The following is an 18531-nucleotide window of genomic DNA, read 5'->3' on the forward strand; positions in this document are numbered from 1 at the left end:
GGGAAGTAGTGGAGTACAAATACTTCGTTACTGTACTTAAGTACATTTTTCTGGTATCAGTACTTTACTCTTATTTTTCTGACGAGGTTTTACTTTTACTTCTTACATTTTGAACACAAATACCTGTACTTTCTACTTCTTACATTTTATAAATAGGTTTGTTACTTTAGTTTTAATCTGTGTTTGGTGGCGTGATCATTATTATTTAGAGTCATTGCGTGCCTGTTGATTTTAACACGATCCGTGTATCTATAATTTCCTGGTCTTCTCTAAACATTCTAACAATGGCAAATGATAGTGTTTTCATTGGTCCCCTCTTGACCAATGAAAACGTTATCATGTTGCCGTTGTTCAGCATGGAAACATTCATTAGCTAACAATGCCATTATTGTTCTATTTATATAGATTGAGGTCAGTTACTCTTTAAAACTGTTAATAGTTATGGGTACTTTTACTTAACTAGATTTTGAAGGCAATACTTCTTTACTTTTACTTGAGTAAAGAAGTTTAGTCAGTACTTCTACTTTTACCCTACTATTTTTAAACACAAGTAACTGTACTTCTACTTGAGTAAAGGATGTGTGCACTTTTGCCATCTCGGGGAAACAGACATAAACTCTTTACCTGGCACTGTCTGGTGTCCTGGTTCTCCCTGATGGCCTGAAACAGCCTGTCACAGAGTTTAGGAACCAGGCCTTTGTTGGGCCCGTAGCCCACCATGGAGTAACTCTTCCCTGAGCCGGTCTGCCCGTAGGCCAACAGAGTGGCATTGTAACCCTGCAGACAGCATTTAACAACATCAGAGCAGGACTAAAAAGGACAGACGGTAGAACCTGGGTATTTGTTTTAGCCAACTGGCACAGACCTGCTTTGGTGCAAATAAACGTTGAATGTGAACAAAACTCCTTTTATAATATAATGATTATTACCTGCAGTGCATTCTCCAGTATGCCCTCTCCCAGGTCCTGGAACACACTGTCCTGTGGATGGATGATATTTGAACAGCTTGTAACTCAGAATTGGATACAAGTTCTCTCAAAAGAGGAGCGTCGTTCTTGTCCAGTTTAGTTCTACAATGCTGCTTTGATTTGGAGTCACAAGACATGGGCGCTATTGAAAAATATAAGACTTTTCAATTAAGAAACTGCTTAATTTTCATTAAAATATTCCTATAAAATAGAAAGTGGACGAAAATCTGATTAATCAAGATATGTCCTATTTGTCATGTGCAGTAAAAGTTCCAGGGTGATTTGTGGATCAATGGGTCAAATGGCATGGAAGCTAAATAAAAGAGGTGTGTCCTACACATCCGGTGTAGTAATGAAATGCAGCATTGCTTGGGAAATATTGGGACACATAGAAGCTATTACATTTGAATAAGACTACTTGTATCAAATAGAAGCTGGATTAAAATCCCCAAAAAGAGGTGAGTCTTATTTGTATAATATAGTAATAATATCTGCCATGGATTGGGAATCATCCATGATATGGAAGCTTTACAAAATAATGATCTTACATTACAGTATTTTTGTAAAATCTAGATATCTGCATTCTGCTTGTTGTACAATGTTTACTTCCAGCTCTCTGCCTGTTCTACCAGGAGCCGCTGACCTGGTCGGAGTATCGCCCCCCCGGCTCCTCGGGGACGTAGAGGCCCCCGCGGTCCCGCGTGAAGCCACTGTGGGACCAGTAGGCGTAGTCGAAACAGAACGAGCGGCGGCTCTGGGACTCACGAGGGTCCTGGATGGTAATGGAGCTCGTCACCATGGAGACAATACATCGGCTCGATGCATCCCTCTCTCTCTGGGGGGGAGGAAGCAGGGTGAGAGAAGGACAAAACCAGACTGTGGGGGGGTTTAGGTAAGATTTAAAGGGAAATAGGAAGAAGTGAGAGTCCTAAGACCAATGTCCAAATCCTCTTTAGAATTAAACTTAAGTAGGCCACTTAAAAGGTACATATTTTGCTCATTTCAATGTTCCTTCTTGATATTTCAGGTGTTTACCAGAACATGTTTGCATGCTTTAATGCTCACAAAAATAGTTTCCCTCTCCTGCCTCTTTAAATATACTCTTTTTTTTAGCACTTTTGATGGAATTGCGTTTTATAGGCAACAGCTTTGGTTTATTTTGTCTAACACATCAACTGCAAGAGGGACTTATTCCTATACACATTTCACTGTATTTCATTTGATTGTATTTTTATTATTTTACATGGGCTTTGCTTTCAGAAAGGCCTACAAAATAACATCTGCTTCAGTGTTGCTATCTTTTTTGTAGAAAAGTAATACATCTGTATGATGTCAAATCAACCTGTTTGCCATTACACAGTTGTGAATACTAACTTTAATGTACATGATATGAACAATAATACAACTCTTGATTATAACAACAAGCTTATGTGTCAATGCATTGTCTTTATTTTGATCTGGTAGGTTCCATCAGTGTGTACTGTATAACAGTCCAATAACATTAATACATTACATTAAGCTGGCGTTTTTTTTAAGGGACTCACACTAAGTGCAATCAACCCTGAAGACACAAACTCTGAACATCAATAAACCTGCAGCTGCATTTTCTTCGAATAAACTAAACCATGGTGAATGGTGGTGCATAAGCATTTTTTTTTAGGAGCATCAACGTTTAAGGAACTCCTTTGTCACTTTATTTTTGTTTGTTTTAGGTTTAATGGTCAAGGTGCAGTAGAAACAGGGGGGTTTTCAGTCCGCGACAGAAGATGTATTGAGTTTCATCCTGATATCATTGTGGAGCCACGATATCAAACAGGCGCGTTCTTGAAGGGTACCTGATGCTAATATCAGTTAATGTGACATGCAAAACATACACATTAGAAAATCGTCAGGCAAATAAATAACGGAGAAATTGCATACAAATTCAAAAAGTGAATCATATTACATGTACATATTCTACACACTGACCTTGTTGAAGGGCCGGACTCTGACGGCAACTTTGACACAGTCCTTGCTGTGCATGCCTGCAGCTTTAGCCCTCATGGTGCAGCAGCAGAGTGATCGGCTCCTCACACTGGGACTGTATCCAGTTACACGTCAACATGGACACAATCAGGTCAGTGTGACAGGGACAGCGGCGTCCATATTAGTCTGTTTAGCTAATGCATTAAGACAATTTACGGAAAGCATCAAGAAGAAAACATTGAAAGTTTACACATTGTCTATACTGTGTAAGACTTATGATGCCTAAATCTGTAGTCAGAATCAGAAACAGGTTTATTACCAGGTAGGTTTACACGTACGAGGAATTTGACTAGGTGTCGTGGTGCCTACAAAGAAGAATTAAAAACACAGGTAGAGAACTAGAAAAATATTTAAAATAATTAAAAATATAGTAAAATATAACAGTATTTACAGTGCAATAGAAGGAATACATTATGGAATACAAATCTGCAGTAATGCAAGATATTGTTGCACATTGTGATCTTTCTATGACTTTCCCCTCAAAATGTTTTCTTTTTCTTATAAAAAAACACTGAACACTAAACTAAAACAGACAGTATTTAGCAGATACTGCTACAGGCTTAAAATTAACCAGTTAACTTGATTGACTACACCAAATAATAATAATAACCAACATTTAAAATGAAGCAATCTATGCTTTTAGTTTGCTATATTATTTCTCCCTGCCCTGCCGTTTTATTATTGAAGTGTTGCCATGGAGATGGGCCCGGTTTCACTTTCCCCTCCTCTACACCCATAAATTATAAAAGAGACAGAGCTCTGGGAAATAGTGTAATTCCTCCAGGGTGGATTCACATGTTACAGCTACATTAATGTCAACATTTTATGACTCTCTGAAATTACTTTTCACCCTAGCAGCGACATTTCTGACATTAAATATAACCTAAGCTGGCATTTGAAGGGTTGATTGAGTTTGATGGACATCGGATATTATCTGAGGCACAGGATAGGGTCCCAGCTATTGTGGAGGACAATAAGACCCTGGTAGCTCCTTCCAGGCGTTCACTGCACACCACAGACTGACAGGGAAAAACACGCTCTTGAAGACAATAAATTGAATTGAGACAGGATTTGAAGTATTCAAGCGTAGCCATATTTATCAAAGAGCAGTCATCAAAAATAAGACATTCTACATACATTCATCAGAAAATAGCCTATTTCTCAGATGTTGGTTGCCATAAATTTAGTTTAACAAGTCTAAGAACATGTCGCAAAACATCTATTTTACATTTTTAAAACCCTAAACAGCTGTGTAAGTCTTTTTGTTGATTCCACACTTTACATCATCCCTATTACACACAGAAACACTCCAATCTGATGGCATTAGTTTACAAGTCTTTCACAGGTAATCCCTCAAATTGACACACATTTTAAGACTATGGCATAGGCAGGCTGATTAGATGATCAAACGCATTCATGACACTTAAAACCTCAAAATGAAAGACATTTTTTACGATTTATTTATGAACTTTATTTGGAACATAGCAAAAGACTATATACACATTTATCAGTAAAAATCATTTGTCTCCACTGGGTTGGTTGCTTTTCTTTGTTAAATAGAAAAAGGTAGCAGGCCTCAAGATCTAAAAAGTAAACGATGAGAACAAAAACAAAAAAAGAAACAAAAAAGTTAAGAGTGTGAATAAAACCAATTTCTTAGAGCAAGGCTCACTTCAGTCCCTCCGGTTTTATTACTGGGCGCTTCTAAAAGCCCACCTTGATTTATTTCCTTTGTGTCTTTCTGTGTCCAAAGATTTAGGCGGATTACGAGGAGCGTCTTAAAATGTCCCACAGATGCAATATCAAGTGAAATCCAGTCCGGGATGAACGGGATATGTAAACTCCAAAAATATATGCCTCTCTCACACTGCTGTCCAGTGTGTTTTCTCCCAAAAATATATTTTCATGCCTAAATTGCTTCTTTTTTTTGTATTCACTTGTCCTACAGGGAAGTAAATATACAAAGACAACCACAGCACTCTGAGGCATTCGAGGAAATAGAACCATAATGAGTTTAGGCATACACTTGTATTTGACAGCTCTTGACCGAGTTGGTTCAGGTCTTCTCGCGGCTGTCTGAGGTTCCCCGGTTAAAACCACCACCGACCTCCTTAAAGTTTCTTCCTCCGTGTTACAGGTTTTGAGAAAACGGTTTCCATTATTCGTTTGCGTCGAAGGTTCCTGCCGGGGGCTGGGGGCTCTCCCTCCTTCGTCCTCTTCTGTGCTCGGGGGAGGGGATCAGCGGGGCTGGGCAGAGGAGAGAGCAGTTCCACCTCTGCTATGGGAGGAGGCTCCAACACGGCTTTGGATCTGAAGACAAAGAGACAAATACTGTGACTAGCATTCGTCAAACGTTTGTACGCAAGACATTTCTATCCTATGTCTAAGGGTTCAAAAAGGTATTTTTCGACATGACAAGAGGGTCTTACTTGGCTGTTCTTTTGCCTGATTTTCTGGTTTTAGAAACACTTGCTGCTTTTTCCATCTCGCCAAGGTCTTCTTCTGAAGCAATTTCATCCTGCAAACAAAAAATTGGACAATACAATTGCTTTTTAAAGACATTTTGTTCAATGTACAACAGAATGACTTCTGATTTTCCGAATTAAAATACAACCCTTGACATATGGCTACCATCATTATATACCTCTGAAGTAAATATTTTTTTTTATTTTCCAAAATCATATGAAAATGGGCAGTATAAAATCAAATAATATATAATTAAACTGCAGATATATTTAATTAATCCAAGTATAATGTGCAAGTATTGTCGCCATAACGGCAATATTCACATGAAAGTGTACTAAAGTTGAACTTCAAGGATGCTAATTTGCTTCACTGCCAAAGTAAGCTTGCATACAGTGAAAGTAAACAGGACAAACGTTTTTATTTTGTGTATGTGTGACAGACAGTGTTGGGACTAACGCGTTACAAAGTAACGCGTTACTGTAACGCCGTTATTTTTGGCAGTAACTAGTACTCTAACGCAGTGGTTCTCAACTGGTTCTGCGATCGCAGAATTTACCGCATAATCAGCAAAAAGGCGCATATTTTTAAAAGGCCGCATATTTATCAAACAGCCGCATAATCCCCGCATCTTTCCCCACAAAGTTGAGAGGGAAAAAAGGTGAACTCGTCTTGACGTGAAGTAGTGATGATCACGCAACGTCATCAGCTTGCGCATCACAGAAGGTAAACAACACCGTAGAGTGAACGTGTGGAACTCACACGAGAGAGAAAACACCAAGAGGAAAAAATCTGATCCATCTCATTTACCGACGAACATTTCTGCTAAAGACCGGGCAAAGCAGTACCCCGATGTCTTTCACGAAAGTGGGGGGAAACTATTCTGCACCCAGTGCAACTGTGTGTTGGAGCATAAGTCTTAGAGAAAATCGACGGTGACGACCCACTTTGATTCATTCAAACATTCGAAAATGCTTTCTGCTGCTGCGGACAAGAAAGCCAAACAACTCACGTTCACCGAGGCATCAACCTCCAAACCCTTTTGAGGGCTACAAGAAACGAAGTGAGTAGCCTACAAGATTGAAGCTGCTCAGATAACGAACGAGTAAATGAAAACAGAATGAGGCGGAGAAGTGTGTGTGTGTGTGTGTGTGTGTGTGTGTGTGTGTGTGTGTGTGTGTGTGTGTGTGTGTGTGTGTGTTTGAGAGAGAGAGAGTGTGAATAGCTTTAACATAGCCCAATTGCTTTTACAATAAATATAAAAGTAATAAATAAAGTTTAACGTTAGTAGCAGGTTGTGTGTGAGAGATAATAAATAAGCCAGCCCAATATTTAAAAAAAAAAATCAATTATTTTTCGCAACTTTCCGCATATTTCGCAACTTCCCGCAATTTCACCGCATAAAATCACATAAAACCCCTGCATGTTTAATCGCATAATCAAGGATTTTAGCCCGCGTTTTTCACTATTTCACTTTTGTCGAGCAAAAAGAAAAGAAAGTTTTAGTTAAATGTAACTTGTGTCTTGGCGGTTCAAAGATCCGATCTACTGCCCAAAACAGCAATTCAAATCTGTTGAAACATCTGCAGAAACAACATGCTGGGACGAAGCTAGTAGCCTAGCTAAGACCACGGACCCAGACTCATCCGACGCAGCAGCGGTATGTTGTAGAACACATGCAGGCTATTTCTACTATTTCTATTGCTATTTTTTTGATCAACAGATTGTATTATTCTCCAATGCAATAACAGTACGGAAATGAAGGCTATAAGGGCATTAATGGGAGCCCTTTTTTTAAGTAACTAATGCGTTACTGTTAACTGGCCTTTTTGGTGTAAGTAATCAGTAAAGTAACTGAGTTACTTTTGAAATGAAGTAACTAGTTACTGGTTACTGGTTTTCAGTGACTAGCACAACACTGGTGACAGAGCAATAACTTTTCAGAATAAAACACAAATCCAGGCAAATATTTAGACCTTATTAGCAGAAGTATTTACCTGAGGAGCATCTTTGACAACTTTCCTCCTGCTGCGAGTGACACAGGCCACAGACTCTTCACTGGGGCTGGGAGACGGTCCTCTCTTAGCTGACACACAAACACACACACCCAGAGACACAGAGAGAGAGAGACACACACACAACAAAGGGTTAAAACCATCATGGATGAACAGATGGACTTACAGGTAAATGTATAAACAGCTCACCTCTTGTTCTTCTCCGTGTGGGGGAGTAGATGTAGGAATTCTCGCCTGGATTAGACTCTTCCTCTTTGGGTTCAGGGATGAGGCTTGGGTTTACAGGAAGTAGGAAGTGAACCTCCTCCACTGAAGACTTGGTACTCCTCTTGCTAGTTCTTAGCATCTTTGTGACAACTGTAATTGGATAGAAAATATTTGAAATTGTTGTGTCACTACCTCAAAGCTTGTTGTATGTTATGATGGCTATCTTACAGACACTCATGCGGCTTTCACACCAGCGCTTTTCCCGCTCTAGATCCGGTTTCCCTTTTCTACTCCCGCTCTGTTCACACCGCCCAGAGCCCGACTGGTGCAGCCGCTGCTGCCTCATGACGTCACCGTTTACATCGCTGATTTGCTCCCAAACAACAACAACAACAACAACGGGGGACTGCGTCGGGTCGATGATCGTGTTGATTTTAATCATACGAAATCAGATTAAATAAAATAACGACTTCTCCAAGCTTATACTTTTCTCCAGAGTGCCGCGGTTCATTGTTTATTTATGTGTCTCAGCGGCATTTACCGACCGCTGCGGTGCTGCCTGCTCTTCCACTGGAGTTTATTCTCCCGTTAGCTCCGGGTTAGCTAATACTTTAGAGCGGCCTCTCTAAAGTATTCACTGTCTGACTCTCACACAAGCAGCCGATACATATACCCTAATCCCCCTTAAGTGAATGTGTGTCAGTCTGAATTGACCCTGTTTGGCATCACAACGCTGTTATTAAAGTGTCTCTGGTATAAAATGGGTGATGTTAGCATAGCAACCGAAGGTAAACGGACTACTTGCTATTGTGGCATGAGCCATTTTCTAGAGGCACATTTTACCGGCGTATTTCTCATTATGATTCTACTTGTGATAGTCGGACATGACAACCTGTGCAGCCCATGTATTGATTCCATCCGATAGCTGCTATAATACAAAACGTCTGCCTGCTCTCCGCAATGATCAATAACAGTGAACGGATGGTCAAAGTAAGGTACAAATAAACAGAATCACACGAAGCCTGGTTAGTGTTGCCCGACTTTATAAAGTGTGTTTCTTTTTATAAATGTGTGGTTGCCTTCTAGTCACTTTGCTCAGCACTACTGCTTGTAGGCAGGAATGACGAGACTCTTCAGTCGACCCATGTTCAGGGGAGGTGGGTTTAGTTTCCTGCAAGCCTCGACGTAAGCGACGCCACCTCTTAGCTCCGAAACTCTTGCCTCTAGTCTAGACCGACAATTTTTTGGAGCTGGAAGTGAACCGGATTCCGGAGCTAAGAGGCGGCGCCGCTGCGGTGTGAAAAGGAAAAACTGTACTTTTCAGGCTCCAGCTCCGAGCCGGAGCTGAAAACGCGTTGGTGTGAAAGGGGCATGAGATGCACTGTATAGACCCTCCAGAAAAACGCGATTCTGCGATCGCAGAATTTACCGCATAATCAGCAAAATAGCGCAGATTTTTAAAAGGCCGCATAATCCCCGCATTTTTCCATACAAAGTTGAGGGGGAAAAAAGGGTACTCGTCTTGACGTGACGTCATCAGCTCGTGCATCACAGAATGTAAACAACACTGTATAGAGTGAACGTGTGGAGCTCACACGATAGACAAAACACCAAGATGAAAAAATCTAATCCATCTCATTTACCAACGAACATTTCTACTAAAGACCGGGCAAAAAGTGGGGGGGAAATATTCTGCACCCCGTGCAACTGTGTGTTGGAGCATAAGAGAAAATCGAAGGTGACGACCCACTTTGATTCATTCAAACATTCGAAAATGCTTTCTGCTGCTGCGGACAAGAAAGCCAAACAACTCACGTTCACCAAGGCATCAACCTCCAAAACCCTTTTGAGGGCTACAAGAAACGAAGTGAGTAGCCTACAAGGTTGAAGCTGCTCAGATAACTAACGAGTAAATGAAAACAGAATGAGGCGGAAAAGTGTGTGTGTGTGTGTGTGTGTGTGTGTGTGATTAAAATAGCCCAATTGCTTTTACAATAAATAAACATTGAATGTGTTTAATTGAATAGTAAAGGGGTTTAACGTTAGTGGCAGGTTGTGTGTGAGAGAGAATAAATAAGACAGCCCAATATTTAAAAAAATTGTTATTCTTTTTCCCCGCATATTTCCGCATATTTCGCAACTTCCCGCAATTTCACCGCATAAAATCACATAAAACCCCCGCATGTTTAATCGCATAATCAAGGATTTTTGCCTGCGTTTTTCTGGAGGGTCTAACTGTATCCTCACACATACCTTCCTGCTTCTCCTTCTCATCCTGCAGTCTCTTGAGGAGGGCGTCTGCCACAGGCGTCTCTGAATACACCTCCAGAGGGGAGTCCAGTAAGGGATGGTCTTCCTCTGGGTAATCCCAGAGTTTGGTTCTTGTAGATCGACGAGAGTTGGAGCGACTAGTTTTGCTGTTTACTTCAGGCTCCAGTAGATCTCCACTTTCTTTGATATTATCAGTAATCGTCTCTCTTATCGTCTTCCTTGAACTCTGAGGAATTGATAGAGGAACCAGTTTCACCTGAGCGTGAAGTGTGGATGGCTAGGGTTAATAAACATGCAACATGGAATAATGAACAAAAAAAAAGGTGAATTCGAAACTGAAATGTGAATATGATGAGGTAACACTTATTTTATGGAAAGATGCATCTTAAAAAGGTCCCCTATCATACCGTTTTCATCAATATATTATAGGTCTCAGATACATACAAAACATGTCTCTGAAGTGTTTGGCTCCAAACACCAAACAGATCATTATAGCATTACCCATAATCCCCTCTGTTTCAGCCCTGTTTCAAAAGTGCTGATTCTCTGTCTGTTACTTTAGATGAAAATAAGGAGCCCCTCCCCAAGCCCCTCTGAAAGATATCTGGTTAAAAAGAACACACTGGTGCTCTAGGAGGAGATTCAGGTGATAAGGGGGGGGGGGGGGGGGTTACCTTGGTTGCTGATTGGCTAATGGTTACACAAGCCAAAAAATCGTTATGACATCATAAAGTGGCCAAAATCTAATCAGCTCATTTTCAGACAAGTTTTTATATAAATGGATCAGGACAACAAGTGAGCGAATCTTTTTACACAGAGGGGAAACATGTTTATGTATAAAAGACATGAAAAAGTGGATTTTGCATAATAGGTGACCTTTAAGTGAATTTAAGGGAAAATTCAGCCGATGGTTCAACATAAAGAAAAATATTAACATCTATAAACATCATGGTGAAGATGAAACATTCAAAGCATTCAAACAGCGTTCAGCTTATTTTACATCAACAACTTGCATACACAAGAAAGAACCGGTTTGAATAACTTACTTGTGGATAAACGCTCAGGGTAATGCGGTTGGACTGTCGGGTCGCCCTGCCAAGACTGGAAGATCTTTTTACATCTTCCTCCTCCTCCTCCTCCTCCTCCTCCAGCAGTGCCGTCTGCATTTCTGATGATGTCGTCTTGCTTTTCCTGGAGTTGCGTTTGGCCGGAGTTGCAAAGACCTCCACCGGTTCCTTCTGTTCTTCCAAGATCTCCAATGTTGCCGACTCCACCTCACTGCTACTCAATATCCTTCTGCTGGACCTCGTTGGAGTGTTTACCCGAGTGCTCCTGCGTTTGGCCGGTGTCGGAGTCTTGGAGCTTGTTCGCCGATAAACTTTAGTATCTGTGACGTCTTCTATTTCCTCCTCATCATCACTTTCGATCTTTTTGCTGTTCCTTATTGAGGTGGCCTTCTGGGAAACCCGACGTCTGGCTGGTGAAGTCGTTGTTTTGTCAGTATCCATGGCGATCTCCTCTTTAACATCTTCTTTTGGAGGCTCTGGCTTAGCGTTACGAGAACTTCTTCGAGGTGTGGTAAATTGGGCTTTGCTCTGGTTACTTTTACGACTAGGAGACGCAGGAAACTGGGTGCTGGCTAGTTCCTCCTCTGCTTCCTCTTGGAGGGGAACGGTAAAGGCAATCGACCTCCCTCTTGTTGTCCTCCGTGTTGGCGTGGAAGGAGCCTTCTTTTTCCTCTGGGAAGATGGGGCCTCGAGCACAGGCTGTTCCTCTGGCTGGCTATTTGAGATCACAACTCCTGCAGGTGCTGGTTCTTCCTTCTCCTCTCCCATCTCCCGATTAGCATTTTGCTCTGCCATTGAGTCTTTGTCATCCACAACTGGTGGGATGACTTCCAGTGCATTCGGTTCTGAGTCGGAAAGACTTTCAGGTTCTTGATCTTCTTCAGCAGGCATTTCTGCTGAAGGCTCCTCCACTGGACTTGGTTCAGACAACGGAAGGACTTCAGGTTCTTGATCTTCCTCTTCAGCCAGTATTTCTGCTGAAGGCTCCTCCACTGGACTTGGTTCAGACAACGGAAGGACTTCGGGTTCTTGATCTTCTTCAGCCAGTATTTCTGCTGTGGTCTCCTCCACTGGACTTGGTTCAGACAATGAAATGACTTCGGGTTCTTGATCTTCTACAGCCAGTATTTCTGCTGAAGGCTCCTCCACTGGACTTGGTTCAGACAACAAAATGACTTCAGGTTCTTGATCTTCTTCAGCAGCCAGTATTTCTTCTGTGGGTTCTTCCACTGGACTTGGTTCAGACAATGAAATGACTTCGGGTTCTTGATCTTCTTCAGCAGCCAGTATTCCTGCTGTAGGCTCTTCCACTGGAATTGGTCCAGAGTCGGAAAGACTTTCGGCTTCATTATCTTCAGCCAGCATTTGCGCTGGAAGTTCTCCCACTGGACTTGGCCCAGAGACTGAGCGTCCTTCCTGTTCCTGATCTTCAACTAGCATTTCTGCTGAAGATTCTCCCACTGGATCTGGTTCTGACATTGAAAGGCCTGCAGTTTCATGATCTTCAACCACCATTACTACCTCTTCATCACTCTGTACTTCAGCATCTTCTGTCTCAAGGTTTTCCGCAGTGTTTTCAGTTTGTAGGCCAGCAAGTTCTGACTCTGTCGTCTCATCTAGCTCAATGCCATCTAAAGTATCCATCTCTGTGCCCTGGTCCTCTTCAGAGATTTCTCCAGACCCAGGAGGATCCTGATCATCTGTGTCCAAAATAATGACCTCAGGTTTGTCAAGAGCCTCCACTGCTGGAGACAGGGAGGGAGGGTCAGAGCACTGCAGATTGTTCTCCATTGGCAGCGTGTCTGAATCATCGTCCATATCCAGCATCAGAGAGAAGCTGCCGTTAGCTTCGGTCCTCGGCTCATCTGGCACAAGGGTCTGCTGAAGCCCAGGAAGACACAGCTGAGAGCCATCGACCAGGCCTTGCCCCCCCACAAGCTCCAGTGGTACGAGGAGAGTGGTCGAGGGTTTGAGCTCCATGTATGATGTTCCTTGCTCTTCGTCCTCAACAACATCTAATCCTTCATCTTCACCGAGTCTCACCATCACCACCTCACCCTCCATGTCCTCCTCTAACATCTGTAGCGGAATAAACACACAGCAAGTTATTTCTTGATTTCTAACCTCTGACAAACAAAATAAACAGTTTGGCCTTAGCGGAGGTCTGGAAAGTGATCAATTAAATATTTTATCACGACTAATTGAGTAAATGCCTAATAAAGTGTTACCTTTATCTCTGCACCGGGCTCGATCAGAGAGAACTGCGCAGCCTCCTGTTCCGACAGACTTGGCAGGAAGTGTGTGTGTTCTTGTTGTACAAAGACTGAAGTGGGTTGGAGCGGTGGCAGCCTCCCATTACCCTGGACCTCCTCAATGATCTCCACCTCACTACCAGAGTCCTCTTCCTCTTCCTCTTCTTCCTCCTCCTCCTCCTCTTCCTCCTCGTCCTCCTCCTGATCAGACTCCTCCTCCTCCTCCTCCTCCTCTTCTTCTTCTTCTTCTTCTTCCTCTGACAAGGCGCTAGAAAGCTCTTCACTAACATTCAAACTCACAACAGCTAGTAGAAAATGAGAGAGCAGAGAAGTGCAGGTGTGTGAGGAAATGTGTAAAGCAGTACAGCAATAGTCAGTGTTCATTTGCATGTGTCGTCCTCACATTGGGAGTCTGTGCCTGTTGGCTCCGTCGACGTCACAGAAGCAGAAGATTTTTGGCTGGTGAACACTGGAGGAGCTTCAGCAGCATCCTGCACCTCCTCATCAGCCTCACCTGCTGACTCACTGGGAGAAGAACATTTTTATTAAAAACCTAAATACATCATTACATGACATTTGTTAGACGCTTTTATCCAAAGCGACTTACATACATTCAGTACTATGGACAGGGCTGCACATAACTGGTGCGCATGCGCACCCGACGCCAAAAAAGGAGCACCAGATCATTTGAAAAAAGGCACATTTGCGCACCAACAGACAGAGAGACAGACAGACAGACAGACAGAGACAGACAGACAGACAGAGAGAGATTTATTAGCGAGTTGTATAAGAACTGGTAGATAGCGGGGTTTCCCACACATAGACTTTACTTGCCGCCCAGGCATATTAACGGCCGCCAAAGTATAATTCGCGAGCCATTTAGGTTTAATTTTTTTAATCCCTTCCGCCAGCACGGCGGCATCTGCGATCCCCCGCTATACTCCTCGCTATCGCGTGAAGGGTCTGCTTTAAGCGCTCCGCACAGTAAAATTAGGATGAATCCTATTTTTGACGTGGCGCAGCCGCAAGGTAATGTCGGGCAGGCAGGAAGTGGAACGAACGAACGAACGAACGAACGAACGAACGAACGAACGAACGAACGAACGAACGAACGAACGAACGAACGAACGAACGAACGAACGAACGAACGAACGAACGAACGAACGAACGAACGAACGAACGAACGAACGAACGAACGAACGAACGAACGAACGAACGAACGAACGAACCACACACACACACACACACACACACACACACACACACACACACACACACACACACACACACACACACACACACACACACACACACACACACACACACACACACACACACACACACACACACACACACACACACACACACACACACACACACACACACACACACACACACACGAGGAGAAATGCCAGCGTTCTCCTCCGGTTTACGGGCACTGTGTAAATTATATATATAGAATAATTATGATGATGAATGCATTTTTTTACCACTAAAATACAGCAACACATCTTTGATTCATGTAGTTTATAACTGGGATATTACAATTATTATTAACTTTGTCTGTACAAAGTAGCCTGTCCAGGAAATATGCCCAAATCAACAAAAACTGCGAGCCGTGCTTCTGAAACGCGCCCGGTGGGTTATGACGCTAGAGGAGGTCGGACCAAAACCACGGCGCAGCCGTAACGCGGCGCAGACGGACCCGGTGGAAACTAGGGGTAACCCTGCTGCGTCCTCACTAGCGCCCGCCCTCCGTTCATAAAGTCAAGTACCCCTCAAAAAAGGTCCGGTTTATTTCATTTTAAGGATGCGCACCAAGCAACATCTCCATGTGCTCCTTTGAGAACCAGGGCAAACGAGTTATGTGCACCCCTGACTATGGAGTCCCAGCGGAGCAATTTGGGGTGAAGTTTCTTGCCAAGGGACACAACGACATGCTGACTGCAGTGGGACTCGAACTTGCTGATACCCTGATACGAAGTCCAGCACACTATCCACAGAGCCACAGCCTCCCAAATAATTATTTTTGCGAAACCATTACAATCATTCCTGCTTTTATGACCAACAAACCCTGGACAAAGTAGGGCTATATCCCAGAAACAAACCAAGAACCAGGTTCTCCTGATGGTTAATTATTTCTTTAAATAACAAATACATTTTAAAAAACGTTCCATCATTAGAGAATCAACTACATTACATTACATTGCATTTAGCTGACGCTTTTATCCAAAGCCACTTACAATAAGTGCATTCGACCAAGAAGATACAAACTTGAAGAAAACAGAATCATATAAGTACATCAGATTTCATAGAGCCAAACATTTCAAGTGCTACTCAACTAGCTTTAGATAAGCAAGTCCTTTATTAGTATATAAGTGCTTTGTTAGTATACGAGTGCTTTGTTAGTAATTCTATCGCTCGAAGTGGAGTCAAAAGAGTTTTTAGTCTGCGCCGGAAGATGTGTAAGCTTTCTGCTGTCCTGATGTCAATAGGCGCTTTCACAACGGAGCACTTTTCCCAGTATAGTCCCGATATAGTTCCGAAAATGTGCGTTCACACCAAAAAAATCCGGAGCTAGAACTTAGTTAATGAGAACCTTTCCACCCCCTTTTCAGTCCCTGCTAGAGAGCAGGTACTTTCATGGGAGAAAAAGGTTCCCATTTCTGATTGGCTGGGCGGATTGCAAACCAGAGTCCTGCATCGGGTCGGGTACCCGACGGGTGACCCGCAAAAAAGGTGATTTGCGGGTGGTATTTTTTCAAACGCTTTTTTCCGGGTTCGGTTCTGGGTAAAACAAAGATGATGCGGGTCGGGTTGCGGGTGTTGCATAATAAATATATTTAAATAATAATAATTTAGTTTAATGTTTAAATCCTCAGACCTCTCCCCCGCGGGACCGAGCATAATCATAACCTCTGCAGCGCATCTATCTGCTGCTGAGCGCGCCACATTCGAAATGGCTGAGGTGAAGCTCTCTAGCGGTGAATACAGCATTTTCAATAACTCTTCCTCAAGAGCGAAATCCAACATCTGGGAGGCTTTTGGTGTCATCCTAGATGGAGAAAATAACCAACCTCCCAGGCTTTTTGAGCCAAATATGCAACTGCGTGTGTTAATAATTGCACGTTTTCACTGCTTATATATATATATGCGGGTTCGGGTCGGGTTGCGGATCTTGTGCCGGCGGGTCGGGTCGGGTTGCGGAACTAATTGGCAATATGTGCGGGTAGCGGGGCGGGTTCGGTATTGCGCGGCGGGAGCGGGTCTTGAAAATCAGACCCGTGCAGGACTCTGTTGCAAACCACGTAAAACTCCCAAAAAGTTTTGTGAAGCCGCCATTTTATTTGCATGCATTAGCATTATTAGCATTAGCCCAGCACACCAACGGAGAGAGACTAACTTATGGAAACACAAAATAAAATGTGGGAGCGGTGGAGATGAGGAGGTGTCGGCGTTTCTGCCGATTTACTCTGAAGGCTTCAGCTTCTACTGAAGCCAGTCCCCAACTCAGGGGACTTACGGCCGAGGACTTTGGGTGGCAGTATAAGCAAATATGAATATACACACAACCTGAAAACATATGCTTCTGGCCACAGCTTCAACAATTGGTGTTATAGGTAAGAGATTTTGTTCTTCTTTTTGTAAACAGAGCATTTACAGACCTGTTGAAGGAGGCCTGCATCTGGGATGCGTCGTGGATTCCTGAGCGGGAGAGCGGAGGAGACGAATCGCCGCCAAACAGATGTCTCTCTACAAACGCTGTCAGATCTGTCAGATAAAACAGGAGAACTCGTAAGTATGAAGTCCTTATGTTCTTGGTATGGTTATGGGTACATTTTCCACCATAGAAAAGCCAGGTGTTACACAATTTCCTCGTAGATTTTTGGTCTAAGAACCACTATCGCTGCCTGCGTGGTAATATCTTCACATTTAAAGTTTAAATGCATAATTTAAAGATGGACCTGATGACTCCAGTTCCTCTTCTGGTGTGATTATGGGTTCAGGGGCTGCAGATGGTTTCAGAGCCTCGGTGAACTCTGTGGATTCAGAGGCCTCAGTCTGGACGTCCTGCTCCACTGGAAGATCCGGGGATTCGACTTCAGCACCAGAGTCTGTGCCCTCAGTAACCTGGTGACAAACTAGTAGAATACAATATGTTTGTCAAGCCATGTTTTAGGGAAGTGTGGGGAAAACAATTTCTTAACAACTCTTATTTTGGAATTGTAAATCTCAGAGCAGATCTAGGTATCTTGGTGGGGTGACTTGGTGTGAGACTTCTAAAAAAGTAATTGAGAAATAAATAAACCTAATTACGCAAATGATTACCTTCCTGATAATCAGGGCCCAGGAGTTCAAAACTTTCAATCTCAATCAGATCCGATCGGATTTTGAAATCCCATTTTTTGTGATCCAGGATCAGACAAATCGGCCAGATTTTGTCCCTGGAGTTCAAAGCAATTCACGATAGGATCAGCCTGATCCAGATTACGATTTTTCAAGATGACTAGATCCTGAGTGCTTTAATCCTACCGATCGCCATCTAGTGGACATTTAAAATAATACAAGGAAGACAAGAGACCACATTGCAGACATCTATTGTCCGCAATTACTTTTGAAAGGTGATGACAGATGGACTTTTTTTTTGTTGAAGGTATTTTTTCTTTAATCTAAATTACATTTGTGATTGACAATCTTCGTTGTGATACTTTCATGAGCATAAACATTTATGTCATCAACATTTGGTTGAAAACAAAATAGGCCACCACAAACATGACCAAAAAATTAAAAATAAAATTGATTTGCCATGAAGGCAAACAATTGTGTATTATTTCAGTTAACAAACTTTGCCATCTTATTTATATTGAAACATATTTTTAAATAAATGGTACCGTACATTTTGCTATGGTAATCCACTGGAAATCCACCCCTCTGGTGGGATCAGGATAATCCAGTTTTTTGGGATCAAACTGATCCCAATCCTGTGTTGTCGGTTGGAACAGGGCTCTCGACTAACTTTTTTCACCATCCTCCCGGAACCGTCCCGAAATACAATCTAAGCCGTCCCGAAATTAATGTGGACCGTCCCGAATTAAAAATATTAGTTTTTCTACTACTTATCATTAGTTAAAATCATTCAAAGTGACCTTTAACATAAATAAAACATCATACAAATCATTAGATGATAATTCATCAACCTTATTATTTGAGTAAATCAGTCAATCACATGACAAAGGCCAAATATATTTAAACAAACACACAA

General features: G+C 42.5%; 2 protein-coding genes across 4 annotated transcripts in view; both read right to left on the bottom strand.

The window, feature by feature from the left end:
- kif28 (kinesin family member 28) overlaps window positions 1–3011 on the bottom strand; it is a gene marked incomplete at its 5' end in the record, with an annotated part of 12075 nt that extends 9064 nt beyond the window's left edge. Inside the window, 4 exons of the mRNA XM_079662667.1 lie at window positions 625–777; window positions 930–980; window positions 1612–1803; window positions 2937–3011. Coding sequence (XP_079518793.1) covers window positions 625–777; window positions 930–980; window positions 1612–1803; window positions 2937–3011 — 471 coding nt within the window. The remainder of the gene's footprint in view (window positions 1–624; window positions 778–929; window positions 981–1611; window positions 1804–2936) is intronic.
- Window positions 3012–4063: 1052 nt separating this feature from the next.
- Window positions 4064–18531, bottom strand: part of ahctf1 (AT hook containing transcription factor 1) — a 32161-nt gene continuing 17693 nt past the window's right edge. For 2 of the 3 annotated variants that reach the window (XM_079665071.1, XM_079665070.1), the window contains exons 31-40: window positions 17234–17410; window positions 16934–17039; window positions 13672–13793; window positions 13245–13573; window positions 10996–13095; window positions 9932–10205; window positions 7661–7828; window positions 7454–7542; window positions 5423–5511; window positions 4064–5303 (exon numbers count right to left, since the gene is read on the bottom strand). In XM_079665071.1, the coding sequence (XP_079521197.1) occupies window positions 5105–5303; window positions 5423–5511; window positions 7454–7542; window positions 7661–7828; window positions 9932–10205; window positions 10996–13095; window positions 13245–13573; window positions 13672–13793; window positions 16934–17039; window positions 17234–17410 (3653 nt within the window). In that variant the 3' untranslated portion in view covers window positions 4064–5104. The remainder of the gene's footprint in view (window positions 5304–5422; window positions 5512–7453; window positions 7543–7660; window positions 7829–9931; window positions 10206–10995; window positions 13096–13244; window positions 13574–13671; window positions 13794–16933; window positions 17040–17233; window positions 17411–18531) is intronic. The other variant, XM_079665072.1, reaches the window with a different exon arrangement.

The sequence above is a fragment of the Notothenia rossii genome (genome assembly GCF_949606895.1).
Source record: "Notothenia rossii genome assembly, chromosome: 2".
Classification (NCBI taxonomy): Eukaryota; Metazoa; Chordata; class Actinopteri; order Perciformes; family Nototheniidae; genus Notothenia; species Notothenia rossii.